The sequence below is a fragment of the Oncorhynchus masou genome, chromosome 9, assembly GCF_036934945.1.
Source record: "Oncorhynchus masou masou isolate Uvic2021 chromosome 9, UVic_Omas_1.1, whole genome shotgun sequence".
NCBI classification, from domain to species: domain Eukaryota; kingdom Metazoa; phylum Chordata; class Actinopteri; order Salmoniformes; family Salmonidae; genus Oncorhynchus; species Oncorhynchus masou.
Genome location: NC_088220.1, coordinates 72,822,062 through 72,842,304, shown reverse-complemented (window position 1 = coordinate 72,842,304; position 20,243 = coordinate 72,822,062). Strand labels below are relative to the sequence as shown.

The 20,243-nt window shown below is 43.6% G+C and overlaps 2 protein-coding genes and 1 pseudogene across 3 annotated transcripts; 2 read left to right on the top strand and 1 right to left on the bottom strand.

Annotated features, from left to right (window-relative positions):
• The first annotated feature begins 982 nt into the window (after positions 1-982).
• Positions 983-4,565, top strand: LOC135546599 (secretogranin-2b-like). Its single transcript, XM_064975161.1, has 2 exons — positions 983-1,105; positions 2,183-4,565. The coding sequence occupies exon 2, from the start codon at positions 2,195-2,197 to the stop codon at positions 4,160-4,162; it is 1,968 nt and encodes a 655-aa protein (XP_064831233.1). The 5' UTR covers positions 983-1,105; positions 2,183-2,194; the 3' UTR covers positions 4,163-4,565.
• Positions 4,193-12,347, bottom strand: LOC135545083 (AP-1 complex subunit sigma-3-like; annotated as a pseudogene).
• Positions 12,348-12,788: 441 nt separating this feature from the next.
• LOC135546606 (dehydrogenase/reductase SDR family member 12-like) lies at positions 12,789-20,225 on the top strand. Of its 2 annotated transcripts, none has more exons than XM_064975170.1 (10): positions 12,789-12,907; positions 14,154-14,287; positions 14,452-14,534; positions 14,640-14,735; positions 14,991-15,072; positions 15,152-15,213; positions 15,298-15,402; positions 17,633-17,723; positions 17,912-18,055; positions 18,983-20,225. In XM_064975170.1, exons 1-10 carry the CDS (start codon positions 12,837-12,839, stop codon positions 19,096-19,098), a joined length of 984 nt encoding a protein of 327 aa, XP_064831242.1. In that variant the 5' UTR covers positions 12,789-12,836; the 3' UTR covers positions 19,099-20,225. The 2 variants fall into 2 exon arrangements, with proteins under 2 accessions (XP_064831242.1, XP_064831243.1); XM_064975171.1 differs by having other exon boundaries at positions 12,790-12,907; positions 17,918-18,055.
• Positions 20,226-20,243: the final 18 nt, after the last annotated feature.

Sequence of the window (20,243 nt, the reverse complement as noted above, 5' to 3'; positions counted from 1 at the left end):
CTGCGCCAGACAGGACTTGACAGGCAACCAAAATAAATTACCACTGGCTGACGATTGCACCGTCATAGGCACCTCCCATAGCGCACGGTCTCTCTGCAGTCCTCATCACCCCGCATCATTCTTTGGCCGATCTTGGGCGTGAGTGAGTCATCGATGGACTTTACTCTCTGTCACGAGGGACGCCCGCGAACGCCTTTTTGTTGACGCATAGGTACAAATCACAATTTACTGCGAACATCAGCCGTTATGGTAGGCTACCTGATTAGGGGAAGATGAGGCGCAATATGGGAACAGGAAGTGATCTCTACCAATATGTTTTAAATCAATAGATGTTTCATTTCTCCTTGCTTGGCCAGGATTATTATCCAAAATGTTGTGTAGCGTTTCTGTAATAGCCTACACAACTGTTTAGTTGTAAACACAAATAATGCAGCATTATGTAGCATACGAAATACTTAACGTAGTCTCATGTCCCTGTACAAATTATTATAGCTGGGCCTGTAATCTATAATTAGCCTATATACTGGCGAACTCGTGGGCATGGTTGTATAGGTCTATGACCATCCAAATATACATTGTGCTGTGGGCTAATTAATCACGTCCTTTTTAAAAAAAAATTTTTTAAATTTTACCCTTATTTTACTAGGCAACAAATTCTTATTTTCAATGACGTCCTAGGAACAGTGGGTTAACTGCCTGTTCAGGGGCAGAACGACAGATTTGTACCTTGTCAGCTCGGGGATTCGAACTTGCACCCTTTCGGTTACTAGTCCAACGCTCTAACCACTAGGCTACCCTGTCCTTAATGTCCAAATATTCATCACTATTGGTTAACCAATACAATTAGACATGACAGCATTTCCATTTGAAAGTTGAGGTTAAGAGATTATAAAATAATTTAACAAATGTGAGCCAGTTCTAATTGGGTTTGTATGTTTCATTGGATCTAGTATTGCGTATGTCGCAGTGACGCACGAGTCAGGTGGCGCCTCATATAATGGGAGGAGCTGTCCCTGGTGCTGAACACAGAATCCCTGCTCGCGCTCAGACTGAGAAAGAGATGCTAAATTCACTCACGACGATCAATTGAAACTATTTTGAAGAGGTAAGACTTTACACAGGGCCTACATCGAAAAGTATTATTTTGATAAAATTGATTTTAATTAGACTATTTTCAGTTCGTTTAATATGTTTGTCCGTTTTAAAATCCGTTTAGCTTTGCAACCAACCTGATGCATTGCAAACAGGTCTGCCGCAGTGGAGAGATACATAATCTGTTCTGTCATTCTTAGACTAACTAAAGTTTGTTATCGTTTGTTTTCAGTAATTATGTAGGCTAAACTGATAAGTAGCCTAAATTAAGCAATAATTTGATTTCAAAACCAATTAATCCACTAGTTGGTTTATAAGTAGCCGTGTTCAATACCTTTATCTAAATTAGGTGTATGATTATAAAGTTCCATTGCATTTTATCAGTAAAAAGCTCGTGCAACAAATACAACAGCGTTTTAGTGCGCTAGAGATGTCTTGTGTGTAGGTAGTTGTGTTTCGACAGCAACCAGCATCAGCCGAAGGGTTACCTAGACAACTAGATTGTGACTCATTCCGAAGGCAGCAATTTGAAAACTAATGAGATTTACAGGCGAGCTGAATACCCATGCTATTACTGCTCCGCAAACAATAATTTGGGCATTCAACAGATGAGTTTTTATCCAGAGATTTAAAATCGCATTGCATATCACTGGTAAACTAAAGCAATATATCTGAAGCGTCAAACGGGAATAAAATGGCAGGTCTGAAAAGGAAAGGTTTCAGAATTTAAATGAGGATCATGAGAGCTGATGATTACAAAAGCATTTAAACTGGTCTTATCATTACAAAAGGTCCATTGCAGCCATTTTATCTCAATATCAAATCATTTCTGGGTAACAGTTAAGTATTTTACTGGGATTATGTTAAATTAAAGAGCAATTTCTCCAGCATGAATTTTCAGTATTATTCCAACCTCAGTGTGGAAATATATATAAAAACACAAGAAAACCACGATTGGCTGCACAGTCCTTTAACATATTCTTGTTTGAAAGAAATATGTACATAATGGTCTGACCAGTGAAAAAAATCTTATCCTAAACCTAAAGGTCAGCATTGACACTTCTCTCCCTGTTGTGTCTGTCGTCTCCAGGCTGAAGACACCATGCCATCACTCCCCACGCTCTCCTCGGTAGGGATGGCCTTCCTCTTCTCCCTGCTCCTCCTCTTCTTCCTGGGCTCTGGCAGTGTCCAGGGGGCCTCTCTCAGAGAACACAGACTGAAAGGCAGTGAGCTGGACACCCAGCAAGTAGACACCCCCTACCTCCCCACCAACGCAGACATGCTCAAGGCCTTGGAGTACATTGAGAGCCTCCGCCAGCGTACCGGGGGAGGGGCGCCAGCCCCACTCACCCCAGACTACGACACCACCAACATGGACACAGACTCAGAGAAACTCCGCTCCATGTTGAGGCTAGCCTCTCCTGTCCAGACCAGTCAGCGTAATATCGGCCAGGACCAGGATGAGGAAGGGGAGCGCAACAAGGAGGAAAAGACCCAGGAGTGGCTGCAGGCGGTGCTGAGTACCCTCGAGCAGACCGAGAAGGGCGCCAAGCCAGCCCCTGTGAGGCCCAGTGTAGCCCGCCACACTCTGGGCAAAGGGCAGAGACCAGGGAATGAGGAGAGCCAGTTGGGAGAGGGCGTGGCATATCCATGGTCACAGCAGCAGCATACCAACCGGCCTCACAGGAAGTACCCACTGATGTTTGAAGATGAGGACGGTGAGGAAGAAAGCAGAGCCCCAGGCCGCGAGAGCCCCTTCAAACGCACCAATGAGAACATGGAAGGGAAGTACACACCCCAGAACCTGGCCAACCTGCAGTCTGTGTTTGAGGAACTGGGGAGGATAGCCAATGCCAAGGCTGGGCACAAACGCCAGACTGAGGATGATGAAGAGGATGATGATGACGACATGTTCCGGGTAAGGAATCTGGCCTATGAGGATGTGATGGGGGGAGAGGACTGGGCACCCTTAGAGGAGCAGGTGGAGACGGAGGACGAGGAGAGTGACAACAGGCAGGAGTTCGACAGAGGCTTGGAGGATGATGAAGAGGATGATGATAATGAAGATGAGGAGATTGAGGAGGTCAAGCGATCGAGCCACCCGGGTCCGAGAGAACATGACGCAGATGACATCACCAAACTGGTCGACTACTACCTTCTGAAAGTGTTAGAGAAAACAGAGCAGGAGGAGCAGAAGAGAGAGCGAGAAGAAGAGGAGAGGGAAGAGAGGAGGGCAACTCAAACTCTGTATAGCGACAAGCCGGTAGATCCACAAGCCATTTACCAGCTCATCCAAATCTCCCAGAAACTACAGATCCCACCAGAAGACCTGATGGACATGCTGAAGAGTGAGGAGATGACAAAACAGGACAGGACACCACTGAGGGCACAAGCACATTCTCGGACACCCAACGATCTGGCCAGGGTAGAGGACAAACTAACTCAGATCTACCCTAAGAAAAAAAAGATCCCTCTAGAGACATTCTTCAACAGACGGCTGCCTGAGACCCAAACAAGCAACGTCCCATACGAAATAAACACAGAAGACATTCAAAAAATCCTCGGGCTGGGAAGTGTGGCAAATCAGAACGCAGCCGCGCTCAAGAAGCAGAAACAGCATACAAGCCCACCGTTAAGGTTTTACGCACCAGTTGGAAGGCAGAAAGACTACATGTTCTCTGAGCCAAACGTCCAAGAGAAAGGAAAGGGCGACTACGACAACGCTGTCGACGAAGACGAGCTGGAGACGTACCTGGCTGCCCAGATGTTGGTGCAGTATCCGCAGGCAGCAAACAAGGCAGACCAAAAAAAGCGCGCATCGCAGCCTCCCTCACAAGACGATAATGTGCTGGGAAAGTTCGAGCAGGCAGTACAGGCCTACTTAGACCAAATGGACTCAGACAAAAGCCAGCCTCAGAAAAGGCAGTCAGAAGCTGAGGACAGAGGCGGTGCTTTGCAAATGCATGGCTTGGATGACGACATGCTGCTGAAAGTTCTAGGCTATCTGAACCCAGAGACCGAAGAGGGCGAAGATAAGGACCTTTACGCCAAAACTGGCAAAGGAATGTAGATGGGGGAGATGCAGCTACATATTATATCATTGTTTTTGATGGGGGGGGGGGATCATAATAAAGTATTTTGAAAAATAAATACATGCAATGGAGTTTAGTCTCTTCAGTAGATTTACTACAGCTCATGCTTTAATAGCCAATTTATACATGAACTTGATCTGGTGTAGCTATAAGGGAGTGCCTATTGATGGTTGTAACTGGGTGTGTGGCATAATATTCAATGTTTTTGATAGGCTAGATAAAACACCACTTCACACTAGCCATACATTTCAGTGCACATACAGCCGAATCAGTGTTGGATTCTTCACATCCACTTGTGTTCTTCCTCGTAAATTATATTTCGTACATGTGTTCGGTAATGTGTGACGTATGAGATGAATAAAGCATTGACTTTATTTTTTCCTTACTGTGTAGTGTTTACTCATTTGGAGCACACAGAGATGATGAACAGAGATGGTGAACAGGCTGCAGAATATCACATTCAAAACACCATCTGCCTCAATGTGTCAGCAACAACATGTAGCCTCGATCAATCAAAAATCTTAGTTTGACAGGTAAGCTAGTAGTATATTGTAATCCATTTGGAGCTACAATAATGAGCAAATGTGAAATTGGGCATTTCTGACACACAGAATGAGATTCTATTTCTATGATTTTAGCAGCATGGGTCAACTCAGGTTGCAACAAACTTAGCCTGGGGCAAGCAGGGTGGTTCTAGTCAATTCCAGCTATAAAACCAAGAGATAGTCTAATAAAGTAGCAATAATCAATTTAAAAAGTTGGAAACATCATACTCCAACTAACATTTTAAAATACTATTCTGGAAACAAAAAACTACTCAGACAGTACAACTTTAACAGTATTGCAACACTTTCCAAAATGTCCACCTTTAACTTCAGCCTTTGAACCCTCTGGCTAGAGCTTGACTACTGATAAATATTACAATAAGGCACTATGCTTGTGTAGGCAATGGCTACATTGGCCAACATAGAATGAAAATAATAAATGTGACTTTCAAAATGGTAATGTTGTTAGCATCCTTTGTATCAACTCACAACTGAATTAAAACATTTGAAAAAGCAGCTGCAATATTCTAAAATAACATTGATTTTCTTGAAAATCACATAAGGCAAAGTAGGCTACAATTTTTTTAAACCTGTATGATCCTATCAAATATAATGTCATTATAAAATAGTTAGGGTTAGGGTTAGAGTATTACTATGCGTGATGTCTGAGTGGAAGAGTATCACTATGTGTGATGTCTGAGTGGAAGAGTGTATCACTATGTGTGATGTCTGAATGGAAGAGTGTATCACTATGTGTGATGTCTGAGTGGAAGAGTATCACTATGTGTGATGTCTGAGTGGAAGAGTATCACTATGTGTGATGTCTGAATGGAAGAGTGTATCACTATGTGTGATGTCTGAATGGAAGAGTATCACTATGTGTGATGTCTGAATGGAAGAGTATCACTATGTGTGATGTCTGAATGGAAGAGTGTATCACTATGTGTGATGTCTGAGTGGAAGAGTGTATCACTATGTGTGATGTCTGAATGGAAGAGTGTATCACTATGTGTGATGTCTGAGTGGAAGAGTATCACTATGCGTGATGTCTGAGTGGAAGAGTATCACTATGTGTGATGTCTGAGTGGAAGAGTATCACTATGTGTGATGTCTGAGTGGAAGAGTATCACTATGTGTGATGTCTGAGTGGAAGAGTCTATTACAGTTTAATATGTTAAATGTTGTGGCACTTATGGCAAATGAGGAAAGGATTCTTCAGTCTTAAGGTTCAACTCATGTCCCTGTTATTGGTTCAGTAGGTTGGTTTACTCATATACTCCTCCATTGTCTGTAAAGAGAACAGAATAAACATATGTACATATTTTGGCAAGTGTGTCAAACTTAAGTGACTGTGTGTGTGTGTGAGGGGGGGGGGTGTCACCTCTTGTAGTGTCTCTGCCTCCTCCATAGCAATGCCCACAGCTGTCTTGGAGGTCTCTTGGATCTCTCCTCCCATCAGGAACTCATCAAGAATGAAGTAGGCCTTCTCAAAGTTAAAGATGATGTCCAGCTCACACACCTGCCGTGTGCATGCACATGTACACAGTTAAAGTCCACCGATGACTCACGCCCAAGATCGACCAAAGAACGAAGCAGGGTTGTAGGGGACTTCAGAAAGAGACCATGCGCTATGGGAGGTGCCTATGACGGGGCTATCGTCAGCCAGTGGGCTTTTATTTTGGTTGCCTGTCAAGTCCTGTCTGTCACACATCAGGGTGATGCAGTCACTTTCATTTCTGTCAGGAGGCAGCACTCAGGATGAGGATGGTTTGTTTACTATGGATCCTGATTCCTGATACACTGACAAAACAGAAGTGATCTGAAAGTGTAACAATTAGATTGAACTAGTGTCTGTTTGTCTGTATGCTTCTGTTGATGTATTTGACTGACTCATTTTTACTCTCAGCACAAGCCTCCACTTTTCATGTAATTCTCTAATAACCACACACATGCACAAGCACAGACACAGCCATGTCTTACTATAATTGTGAGGACCATTAATTGATTCCCATTCAAAATACTCTTTTCCCTAACCCCCAACCCTAACCCCCAACCTTAACCCTAAACCTAACCCCTAATCCTGAAATTGCCTTTTTTCCTACTGAGGACCAGCAAAATTTCCTCACTTATCTGAATTTTTGTTTGTTTACTATTCTCAGGAATAGTAAACTAAAACGTGTACACACACACGATGATGTAGGCCTTGTCAAAGTTAAAGATGTTATCCAACCCACAGACCTGCAGCAGAGCAGACAGGCCGACAAAAGCACATCAATGAGAGGAATTAAACACCATTAAGATTATAAAAAAATTTTTTTTTTTAAAAGCACATATAGTTGCTATTCACCAATTTAATCTGAACTTTCCCTGTGTTATATTGAACAATTGTCCCCCAAAGAGACCTTAACCTGCCAATGAACAGCCCTTGCATTGCCTGTACATCATGCTTACATTGCCAAAGTATTTGTCCAGCAGCTCGACATATCGGTGCAGCACCTCCAAGGTCAACAGTTCATTGTCCTGGTCCTCCAGACCACAGCAGAAGTAGAGGCTGGCATACCTGCAAGGGGGTTAGAGGTCAAGGAACAGGGTTATGGTTGTTATGTTTATATGCAAGAGAGTCACTTTACTATAGAGGTTCATGCTTAAGCCAAATAGTGACTTAGGGTAGAACATACTGCTCTAGTCGGTTATGTGTTTAACTTGTACAGTGAGTGTACAAAACATTAAGAACACTTGCCGTTTCCATGATAGCTTTTACCTGGTCAGTCTATGATCCCTTATTGATGTCACTTGTTTAATCCACTTCCATCAGTGTAGATGAAGGGGAGGAGACCGGATAAAGAAGGTTTTTGAAGCCTTGATATAATTGAGACATGGATTGTGAATATGTTCCATTCAGAGGGTGAATGAGCAAGACAAAAGATTTAAATGCCTTTGAACTGGGTATGGAAGTAGGCGCCAGGCGCACCGGTTTGAGTGGGTCAAGAACCGCAACGCTGCTAGGTTTTTCGCGCTCAACAGTTTCCGGTGTGTATTAAGAATGGTCCACCACCCAAAGTACTGACTGACAACTAGAACTGTTAAGGCTCCATGGATTGATGAGTAATTGAAAAACTGTATGGTTGAAAGAGATGGGGCTAAAGGAGTAGCTAATAAGTATGTCTGTACATCTGACTGGCTTACTTACTGCAAATTGAGAAATTATGTGACTAAACTCAACAATAAGAAACTTCTTTATGAAGCAAAGATCAATGATATAAAGAATGATGGGAAAAAAACTTGAGTACTTTAAATGAAATTACGGGCAGAAAGACAAATTCAACTCCATCTTTTATCGAATCAGGTGGCTTATTCATCACAAAACCATTTGATGTTGCCAATTATTTCATTGGCAAAGTGGGCAAACTTAGGCAGGAAATCCCCACAACAAACAGTGAGCAATTATATTCATGCATAAAACACAAATAATGAAAGAAAAGCCGTGCAAGTTTGAATTTTGTAAAGTGTAAAGTTAGTGTGGGAGAGGTGGAAAAATGATTGTTAGGTCCACAGACACAATCGCAATCACACTGCCCTAAAACATCTGGACAAGAGGAATACCTATGTAAGAATGCTGTTCATCGATTACAGCTCACCATTTAACACCCTAGCACCCTCCAAACTCGTCATTAAGCTCGAGACCCTGGTTCTCGACCCCGCCCTGTGCAACTGGGTCCTAGACTTCCTGACGGGCCGCCCCCAGGTGGTGAGGATAGGAAACAACATCTCCACCCCGCTGATCCTCAACACTGGGGCCCCACAAGGGTCTGTTCTCAGCCCTCTCCTGTACTCCCTGTTCACCCATGACTGCATGGCCATGCACTCCTCCAACTCAATCATTAAGTTTGCAGACGACACTACAGTGGTAGGCTTGATTACCAACAATGACGAGACGGCCTACAGGGAGGAGGTGAGGGCCCTCGGAGTGTGGTGTCAGGAAAATAACCTCAACAAAAAACTAAGGAGATGATCGTGGACTTCAGGAAACAGCAGAGGGAGCAGCCCCCTATCCACATCGACAGGACAGTAGTGGAGAGGGTGGAAAGTCTTAAGTTCCTCTGTGTACACATCACGGACAAACTGAAATGGTCCACCCACACAGACAGCGTGGTGAAGAAGGCGCAGCAGCACCTCTTCAACCTCAGGAGGCTGAAGAAATTCGGCATGTCACCAAAAACTTTTACAGATGCACAATTGAGAGCATCCTGTCGGGCTGTATCACCGCCTGGTGCGGCAACTGCTCTGCCCACAACCGTAAGGCTCTCCAGAGGGTAGTGAGGTCTGCACAGCGCATCACCGGGGGCAAACTACCTGCCCTCCAGGACACCTACACCACCGGATGTCACAGGAAGGCCATAAAGATCATCAAGGACAACAACCACCCGAGCCACTGCCTGTTCACCCCGTTATCATCCAGAAGGCGAGGTCTGTACAGGTGCATCAAATTTGGGACAGAGAGACTGAGAAACAGCTTCTATCTCAAGGCCATCAGACTGTTAAACAGCCACCACTAACATTGAGTGGCTGCTGCCAACATACTGACTCATCTCTAGACACTTTAATAATAAAACAATTGGATGTAATAAATGTATCACTAGCCACTTTAAACAATGCCACTTTATATAATGTTTACATACCCAACATTACTCATCTCATTTGTATATTCTGTACTCTATACCATCTAGTGGTGTGGGGGCTGTGCTTTGGCAAAGTGGGTGGGGTTATATCCTTCCTGTTTGGCCCTGTCCGGGGGTGTCCTCGGATGGGTCCACAGTGTCTCCTGACCCCTCCTGTCTCAGCCTCCAGTATTTATGCTGCAGTAGTTTATTTGTCGGGGGACTAGGGTCAGTTTGTTATATCTGGAGTACTTCTCCTGTCCTATTCGGTGTCCTGTGTGAATCTAATGTCTGTGTGAATCTAATCTAGTGTGCGTTCTCTAATTCTCTCTTTCTTTCTTTCTCTCTCTCGGAGGACCTGAGCCCTAGGACCATGCCCCAGGACTACCTGACATGATGACTCCTTGCTGTCCCCAGTCCACCTGGCCGTGCTGCTGCTCCAGTTTCAACTGTTCTGCCTTATTATTATTGACCATGCTGGTCATTTATGAACATTTGAACATTTTGGCCATGTTCTGTTATAATCTCCACCCAGCACAGCCAGAAGAGGACTGGCCACCCCACATAGCCTGGTTCCTCTCGAGGTTTCTTTCTAGGTTTTGGCCTTTCTAGGGTTTTTCTAGTTTTTCCTTTCTAGTCACCATGCTTCTACACCTGCATTGCTTGCTGTTTGGGGTTTTAGGCTGGGATTCTGTACAGCACTTTGAGATATCAGCTGATGTACGAAGGGCTATATAAATAAATTTGATTTGATTTACTGCTTCTTGCCTATGCCATTCGGCCATCCCATATATTTTTATGTACATATTCTTATTAATTCCTTTACACTTGTGTGTATAAAGTAGTTGTTGTGAAATTGTTAGATTATGTGTTACTGCATGGTCGGAACTAGAAGCACAAGCATTTCGCTACCCTCGCATTAACATCTGCTAACCATGTGTATGTGACCAATAAAATTTGATTATTTAACTTGTGCATCTGTTTGTTTTTGTGGGTAGAGAGGAAGGATTTTAAGAGGTTAAACATTAACCACTAATAAAAAGGGCCAAGGATGGTTCCAGTCTACCCCCTTCCTCCACACCCATACAGTACACAGGCACCATAGTCTGTTCCAGCCCAGAGACAATAGTGAGAGGGGGGAAACACAGACAGGGGGTCAACAGAGAAACAGACAGCAATAGGGGTCAACAGAGAAACAGACAGCAATAGGGGTCAACAGAGAAACAGACAGAGAAACAGACAGCAATAGGGGTCAACAGAGAAACAGACAGCAATAGGGGTCAACAGAGAAACAGACAGCAATAGGGGTCAACAGAGAAACAGACAGCAATAGGGCAGAGAAACAGACAGCAATAGGGGTCAACAGAGAAACAGACAGCAATAGGGGTCAACAGAGAAACAGACAGCAATAGGGGTCAACAGAGAAACAGACAGCAATAGGGGTCAACAGAGAAACAGACAGCAATAGGGCAGGAAACAGAGAAATAGAGAAAACAGACAGCAATAGGGGTCAACAGAGAAACAGACAGCAATAGGGCAGAGAAACAGACAGCAATAGGGCAGAGAAACAGACAGCAATAGGGCAGAGAAACTGACAAAAGAAAAGACAGAAGTCAAAAATAGGAAAACAAATAATCTGCCAAATAAACCAAATCAAAGAGACAGCAATAGAACAGAGAAACAGACAGAAGGGGAGAAACAGACAAGAGATCGAAGGTAAACCAGCAATAGGGGTCAACAGAGACAGACAGATCCAGCCCCAAGGGCAGAGAATCTACAGCAATAGGGCAGTCACCTCTTGTAAACAATCTTGAGGTCCCTCCAGTGGAGGAAGTTACAGGAGCGGGGAGGGCGAGCCAGCACCATCAGAGTCATTTCCCTGATCACCTTCTTCTTCTCTCTCTCTCAGTCACCGGAGTGAACCACTTCTGCAGTCGTAGCTTCCCCTGCCGGCTGAACAGCAGCAGGAAGCGCAACTGTGGGAAGAGGGGGCAGGAAGTTGACCCACTTGGACCCAAATCATAGAAATAGAATGACTAGAATGGGTATTATTGCAGGCAACAGATTGAAGCAGAATAGTTCCTCTTGTTCATTAGGTTATGGTGTCTGGTGTCACTCAGGTCAAACCATGTTAATGACATAGTTAATCAGTAACTGCATTAACACTTATTCACATACACAGAATGATACATAATATGCTCAAGTAACACACAAATTGACATATTCATGAAGGCTACTCACTCACACATACTCAGACACTTTGAACACACCCCACAATTATACTCATTATGCCAAGATGTGTTGCAATCCAAACAACACTTCTAACTGATAAGTGGTTGTTGTGCCAGACATAAACAATATTTCACAATTCTCCACAGACAGCCTTATAATGGCTAGTTTAAGGCCAGTTTGACTTTCAAGACGTTCTACTATAAAAACATGACAGCAACGCTTCTTTAGGCTAATGTAGCCTCTGGGCAAACAGGTTCAGGCGACAAGACTCAAGTTCAACGACCAGCCAAAGGAACTAAGTGTGCTGGAGCGCCATTGACCACACAGTTAGTTACAGTAGGCTACTCACCTTTTGGACAGGTGCATGTTATAAAGAGAGCTTGCCCCCCTACTTGCCCTGTAAAATATATCAAAACATGAACATGGAACCAAATGACGACATTTGACTCACCATCGTGAAGCTGCAATATGAGGCTAAGGCCGAATCTTGAGGAAAAATATGTTATCTAAATTCTTGCGTGAAAATGATTCATATGGAAGAGGCATCGTCAACCGTCCCACAATGCTGTGGGTTAAATTGCGAAACCACACCTTCTCTAGACTGTGCCGCGCCCCGTTCTTCGCTTTGCTTGGTCGAGATTGGTTCACACCTGTCGCAGGAGCTTTCCTGGGAAAGGTGGATTGCAGTGTACTGTACACTCTGGTTTGGGATAAAATATAGAAACCATCCTGCTTGTCAAATCAAATGATGTGTTTGTGTGTCTATTCTTTCATTTCCAGACACATTGAGTGTTATTTGAGCTTTTTCTATTGTAGCCTACATGCCTATAAAAACCGACAATAGCTTAATTTCCCCCAGAAGCGTTATCAATAATTCCCTGATAAAATGTTATTCTGTTACTGAAATATGCGGTTGTTGAAAAACATTTAGTTTACATTTGAAATGCTGTGCAAGCGAATAATGAATTTGCCATGTAAGCCTATTGAAGATTCAGTAGGAAATATATTTTATTTCATTCATTCAAGCCTATAGACATCAAGGACAGTGTCGAGCTGACACCAGTTGACACTGAATTTCATTGTGCTTCAGTTATTGTTCCCTAGTCGCCGCTGGGTGGCCGAAGGTGTCATCCAATGTAAATTCAAACACGTGGGTTTGGCCCAAGATAAAACCCGAGGAGAGAGTGCAATAACAGACGACGGGACGAGAGGATTCCATGGGTAATACAACGATGTCTCTTTACCGCAACTCTGCTTGGTTTCTGAAAGGAATGACTGAATTCACCAGGTAAGATTTGCTATGCTATGGTGTGTCTGTCATCATCATCTTTCATGCTTTTATATTTACACTGGAGAACAGTAGGCAACTGATAACTGGTCCCACACCTTTTGGGTCCATACGCACACATTTGTTATGGTTGATTCAGGTTATTTCATGGAATTAAATCCCTGGCTACAAATGTCACAAATACAAACTAAATCAATAAAATGTATAAAACTGAATAATACAAAATACATCTTTCCTATTTCCAGAACAATGTGTATATTCTCTCTCTTTGTTTGCATGATAGTATTCAATTAATCACAGTGTTTGTAGATTCTAGATTTGTTTTACCCCTCATTGATTAAGAATCAGGATAGGCCTGGGTCTGTACTGATGTGTGGTGTCAAAACCACTAAATGGACAAAACTGTTGAAGAACTGTTTACTTTTTGCCATTGTATTACTAAATACATTGGGTTATCAATGCTTACTATAAAGCTTGCAATCTTATTTGGAAATCCACCAGCTCAAGTCAAGGCCGTCATGTGGAACTGTTGATAAATGGCTTATCAACAGCATCAGACCAAAACATTGTTTTATTTTTAAATACAAAACATAGCATCAGGCCACACACTGCCTTTCCTCATTCTAAAACAAAACCAACTGAAGAGGTGTCTTTGACATTTATTCAGCACTTCCTTTGTTTAATGTTGTGTTTTCTTGCAGAGACCAACCAGTCTGCCTGAACCCTGGACTCCACTAGTGTTTACGCTGCATGACACCACCAAACAGAGCATGCATTTAGCCAAAAACAATCCCTAAGCACAGCACCGCCTTGCTCCCTTAATCCCCCATTGGGAACAATGGCTGCCATTGAACCCCTTGACGCGGCACACAGGCCGCTGTCGGTGTCAGCAGCGGTGGCCTCAGAACCGCCTCCTCTCTCCTTCTCACATTACCTAAGAGATGATGCGACAGTCTTTCCCTTTGTTAGACCTTTGTCTTGCTGATTGAATATCTAAACTGTTTGGAATTTGCTCCATTTTAGGTTTGGAGTTGGAGACAGCATCTATCTGACCCCAGGACATCTATGTGCGCTGGCACTGACCTACTTTCTTATAATCTGTTTTCAATCGATCATTCAATCATTTCAAGTGGAAAACGGTGTATTGTTACTGAGCTCCTCAGTCCCCCTCTACCTCCCTGTGGAGTGGAGCAGTGGATTGATATCCTCCACCTAACCGCTGTCTGTCTAACTGTGTGTGTTGCAGGAGTGCGTTCCTCTCTGCCGCCAAACACTTTGTGGAAAAGGACCTGGAGGTGTCCATGGCAGGCAGGGTCTTCATGATCACCGGAGCCAACAGTGGCATAGGGAGAGCTACAGCCATGGCCATCGCCAAGAGAGGTACGGTGTGTGTCTGTAGAGGAGAGGGAGTGTGTGTGTGCAAGTGTGAGTGAGTCTGTGCATGTGTGTCGTTGGAGGAAGAGAATCATCACGTTTCACCGCACTGAATACACCGCTGGTTCAGCCACTCTTGCTCTACTGTTATCCCCCCATCCTGTCTACAGGTGGTACAGTCCACATGGTGTGCAGGAACAAGGACAAAGCAGAGGAGGCCAGGGCTGACATTGTCAAGGAGTCAGGAAATAAAGTGAATGAGTTTGGGCCTCTCTCTCACCTTCAAATTGTTTGTGTGGGGGACTTTTTACACTGTTTGGATATTATAAACCAGAGTGTAATAATCATGTAATTTCAGGAAATATATGTCCACATTCTGGACCTGTCTGAGACACGGAAGGTTTGGGAGTTTGCAGAGGCCTTCAAGAGGAAGTACAAAGCCTTGAATGTACTGGTGAGTGATGAACATATGTTTGACTCAAAGTGATAACCTTGTAACATATATTTTTCTCCCTCTATTCATCACCCTGCCTTTCATCATCCTCTCTGTCTCTCGCTCTTTCTCTGTCTCTCGTTCTTTCTCTGTCTCTCACTCCCTCTGTCTTTCATCCTTCCCGTAATGTAGGGCTTCTTCCCATGTTTGATGTATTATTACATGTGTACAGTATTCATAATGTAGGATTATTTACTGACTGATTGGTGTGAACAGATAAATAATGCAGGCTGCATCATGAGTGAGAGGGATGTGAACGCTGAGGGGCTGGAGAAGAGCTTTGCCAGTAACGTCATGGGTGAGTCAATGAGAGAGGTGAATGTGAATACTTCAGTCTCAATACCCTTTTAAAGACACACATCTCTCTCTATCTCTAGGTGTGTATATCCTGACCAAGGGCCTGATTCCCTTACTGGAGAAGAGTGCAGAGCCAAGAGTGGTGAGTTTGAAACCCACAACCCACTGGTACCACCACTGATGGTTATTGTCCTTAGATGTAATTTTACTAAATCCTCCTCCTCAGATCACAGTTTCATCTGGAGGGATGCTGGTCCAGAAGCTGAGGACAGGGAACCTGCAGACAGAAATAGGTCGCTATGACGGCACCATGGTCTACGCACAGCACAAGGTCAGGGGAGCAGGAGAACGGGAGGGCGGGGGAGTGGGAGGGCAGGGGAGCAGGGCCTCACATGTCACATTTTGTTGTGTCAGAAATCAAATCAAATGCTATTTGTCACATGCGCCAAATACAGAGGGTGTAGACCTTACCATGAAATACTTATTTAAGAAAATAAGAGTTAAGAAAACTACAAATAGTAACACAATAGAATAGCAATAACGAGGCTATATACAGGGGAGTATCGAGTCAATATGTGGGGTTACAGGTTAGTCGAGGTAATTAAGGTCATTAGGGGGGGGCAGCAATTTAAATAGTCCAGGTAGCCATTTGATTAATTGTTCAGCAGTCTTATGTCTTGGGAGAAGAAGCTGTTAAGGAGTCTTTTTGACCTAGACCTGGTACTCTGGTACTGCTTGCCGTGAGGTAGCAGAGAGAACAGTCTATGACTTGGGTGGCTGGGGTCCTTGACACATTTTTGGGCTTTCATCTGACACCGCCTAGTATAGAGGTTCTGGATGGCAGGAGGAAGCTTGGCCCCAGTGAGCCATACAAGGTTGGAGACAATTCCATTAAATGCATAATGTGGTGGTCTCTTGCTGGTCTGCGCTTGTGTGACATGGTCTAGGTCCGATTTTAATGTTGCGTTTGTCATGACGTTGTATTAGTTAATGTGGCGACTGTTGTTCATCGAATGATTAAACGTTTCTAATTGCGTGATTATCTGAATCAAGCAATTATTAACTCATTAACCTGGAACACCATGGGAAAACTAGTTTTTATTGAGTTTCTATTTCCCAAATTAACTCAAAGAATATCAGAATATCGATTTTACAACAGCCGCTAATTAACCAGTTACCTCTACAATCTCGTTCTGAACATCGTATAATCCGTGAATCTGCACGGACCCGGGTCTCACCAATGAGTTTGTACCACACCAATCTTTAGTTGAATATTTATTTATGAGAAAGCTAAAATGATGATAAAAGATACACATAGACAAAACACATTATAGGCTATTGATTAGAACTTAGTATAACGGGCCAACACACTATGGCGCGTTACCCACAATGGGGATTTCAAAGAGAGAGAGAAAACAGAAAGTACATGAGAGAAATATACATTTGGGTGAATTTGTCAGCTATGCTACTCTAACCCTAGCCTTGCCCCAAACTGTCGCTCTTATGGGTCAAAATATAATGATGTAATTACGTGAGGAAGATCTCAGAGGATTCTCTGTGTGGACCGTTCAGCTGCTCGATGATGCACCTCTCCGGCGCACCTCTCTGATCTTCCTCCCGATGTCAGTGTCCTTTTGTCTTAGGAGTCTGTTCCCTCACCCTTTGCTCTGGAAGGGGTCTTCTGAGGACAGACAACTCTGTAGCTCAGAGCTCACAGCGTTAGAATGAAACAGTGTAGATACCACGATTCGATGGGAGATGGAGGCTAGGTGGTTCGACTTGAATTCACCCGCTTAGACACAGCTACTTATCCGTAGCTTGGGTAGAAAAATATTTCTTTGTCTTCAAACTTGGGTTGCGTTTTGGGTTTGTTGACTTTTTAGACCTTGGCTGCAGCTTGGGTCACGTAGTCTTGTCTGTAAATTCTTTACTCACAGGTTTTATACCCTTGGGTCAGAAGTGGGCATAACCGCCTTTAGGGCAATTCTCTGGGCGTACCAAGTTATGAGGGCAAGGTCTAGATTTGACTCAAATCCAATTTTAGACAACTAACTTCACATGTCATCTTTCCCAAAACATTCTCTTTGATTTGGGAATTTTCCATACAACGTACAATGTATAAACATCAAACATATACTAGGAAAACTCTTCATGTTACAATGTTTTCGTAATAACGTCATCTATTAACCTTTAATAACAAAACAAAAATGACATACATTTTTATATTCCATCTATTGTCATGACCACCATTGTGGCTGACGGAAACCATTGTTCCAAGGTCCCTTTATTTCATGTTTAATGTTCTGAGGCTGGTTCTCCATAGTAACAGGACAAAGGAATGTTGTCTGTGGCCTGAGATTTACCAGGGGCGTGAGGGGCCATAAAACCCCCCACATCTTCAGACCCCTAGATCTCTCCTCCTCTGTTGGGGTTGAGAGATAATCTGTAGGGTTGTGGTCTCCTGTAACCTGACCTGATCAGGACAGTCATGACACGTTTGAGATTTGTGCTTGAACTGGTCCCAGCTACTGCTGTGTGTGTATGTATTGTGTGTGTTTCAGAGGCAACAGGTGGTGATGACAGAGCAGTGGGCCAAGACCCATAGCAACGTCCACTTCTCAGTGATGCACCCTGGCTGGGTGGACACGCCGGGTACTATATCAATACACCACAACTACATAATCACCAGCAGCAAACAGCTTTGGTTCATTTGGAGGTTGACATTTTCAAATGAGAATTACTATTTCAATACATAAATCCAATGCTGTTTTAATATCGTCTAAAACAGTTTTGAACATAATATACTAAAATAACTGTTACTGACCCGTCTCTCTCTGGAGTTGTAGCGGTGGCCAATGCCATGCCTGACTTCCACCAGTCTATGAAGGACAGTATGAGGACCCCGGAGCAGGGGGCTGACACCACGGTGTGGTTGGCCATCTCAGAGGCCGCCGCCACCAAGCCCAGCGGAAGCTTCTTCCAGGGTAGGCAGTGAGAGACACAGAACACACAAGTTCTAAATTAAGTATCACAAACAAAGTGAAGCATTTTCTGAAGAATGGGATCGTCCCATTTGTTTAGCAATTACAGGTAACAATTTAATATGTGTTATATGGTAAAGTATCTGAGGTCATGACCAGAAGAGTGAGCGCGAAAGCTACAGTAAGAAAGCAAAGTGAGGTCTAGCGTAGAGTGTCATGGGTTAACTGTCAGATCCACACACACTCTCTCTCCTCACAACCCATTCTCAATATGTGCTTCTGGAGAAAACAAGAGCTCTTTAAAACAGCCAGGCTTCTCTGTACAGTGGACCTCAGTCAGAATTGGAGAAAAGAGGTCGAAGGGGAGAGAGAGAAGAATAGTGACAGAGAGAGAAAGAACTGAGAGAGGATATTTGGAGCGTATGGTAGGGGTTTAGAGAGTGGGGAAGAAGGAGAGAAAGAAGACGAGTGCTGTCAATGCAGTGTTTGTCTGTGTGGGTTGGACTGAGGGCATGAGAGGATGGGGAAGGTTGGAGATAGCAGGCGGGCGGTGGGTTGGGCTGGGTTTCTGGCATTGGTCCACTGCAGCTGGAGCTCTCGGTACCAGATACTGCCAGAGAGTACAGTGGAACCTCCCTCTGACACATGCCCTCTCCCTCCAATGCGGCGACCTCAGTGACCTTCCCCAGCACAGCAGGATAGAAAAGAAACACTTCAATAGAGTCACTAACACAGACACCTCCTCTCATCTCTGTACACAATACATGTCAGGGGATCTGGGGTCAACAGCTAGGCCTACGTTTTGGTTGAACTGTATTTTCTAGCTAACTTCATTGACATGGCTATAGGATGGATCAATCACAATGTGAATAGTAAATGCTTATCTTTTAACCAACCAGGTTGTAAAACAGATTGTATTGTGTGTGTCAGATCGGAGGATGGTGTCGGCCCACCTGCCCCTGGCCTGGACCCACAGTTCCCAGTTGGAGCAGCAGAAGTTCATGAGTGTGATGGAGGATCTGGCCAAGACCTTCCAGCCTCACTGAGACCACTACCACACACAAGTACCATACCAGTACTACAGTACACACTGGAACCAGTGCCGTATACTGGGAACCAGTTCAGCATAGCTAACAGTCTACACATACCTGTCTGGAGGGGGGGGGGGTCCTACTGTATTTGATTTGCACTACTTTAACAGTTTAGATATTTATTGACCCCTAACACTTTAAGTATATAACCTCTACATGGCTTAAAACACTTAATATTCTAAGCTAAAACAGAACAGTGTTTGATGATGCTGATTTGAGGTTCCCTGAAAAGTTTAACCTTGTAGCCTTTGAGCTGCTGATAAGGAAAGCATTTACGTTCTTTATACATTTAACCCAACAAACACAGTATGTTGTTTTTCTACCACTTCAAGCAGTGACTCAATGAAAGCTGTCAATCAAATGGGAATCTGATGTGACCAAAGTCACTCCCTTATCCATCCACCAATCACATCACAGCCTGTTGCTATGGGCCCAGCCTAACAACACAGGGTTTGTTGGTTTGCTCTGCTTTGAAAATGTTCAAACTATTTTACCCAAGTGCTTCTTCAGTATTACAACCTCATGAAGTTGTCTGTTGATCCATGAAAAGTCTACAACGCTTGTGTACATAACTGATTAAATGCATTGGTGTGCATTATCAAAATTACATCATGAGGGCAAAACGACAGAGCAGGAATCATGAGTTAGCCAGCTAACTTTGATTAACAACCAGAAACATCAAAAGGTAAACTTAGATATGTGATTTTGGTTGTTCAGTCAATTACACCATCCTCATTTCATGCTTATCTACAAAAGCATAATAGTCTGAATGTTTTGGCAAGTTAGCTGTTTAAATCATTGAACTTGCATTATAATAGACCCCTCTGGGTGGTTATACTGAGCCCAGGCATGAAGAAAACTCTCAGCAGGTAGATGGAGATTTGACCTATTCAGACCAGAGGTTCCCACCGCTGTACCTGACATGGCCAATACAGCTGAGATATATTTAAGCAACACTTGATGTTTAAGGGGCACTTAACACTTTGAGGAAGTACTGAGATATATAAATATGCTTATTGATGAGGCAGTCATGTATTTTGTGATTTCATCCTTGAATAAAAAAAATACACTGATGTAAAGTATTTTCTGAGTGTTACTAT

Excerpts from the sequence above, each read along its gene's own strand:
- LOC135546599 (XM_064975161.1), top strand. The coding sequence starts at position 2,195 with ATGCCATCACTCCCCACGCTCTCCTCGGTAGGGATGGCCTTCCTCTTC.
- LOC135546606 (XM_064975170.1), top strand. The coding sequence starts at position 12,837 with ATGGGTAATACAACGATGTCTCTTTACCGCAACTCTGCTTGGTTTCTG. Across the intron at positions 14,736-14,990 it reads ACAAAGCCTTGAATGTACTG|ATAAATAATGCAGGCTGCAT; the intron begins GTGAGTGATGAA and ends TGGTGTGAACAG. Across the intron at positions 15,214-15,297 it reads AGAGTGCAGAGCCAAGAGTG|ATCACAGTTTCATCTGGAGG; the intron begins GTGAGTTTGAAA and ends CCTCCTCCTCAG.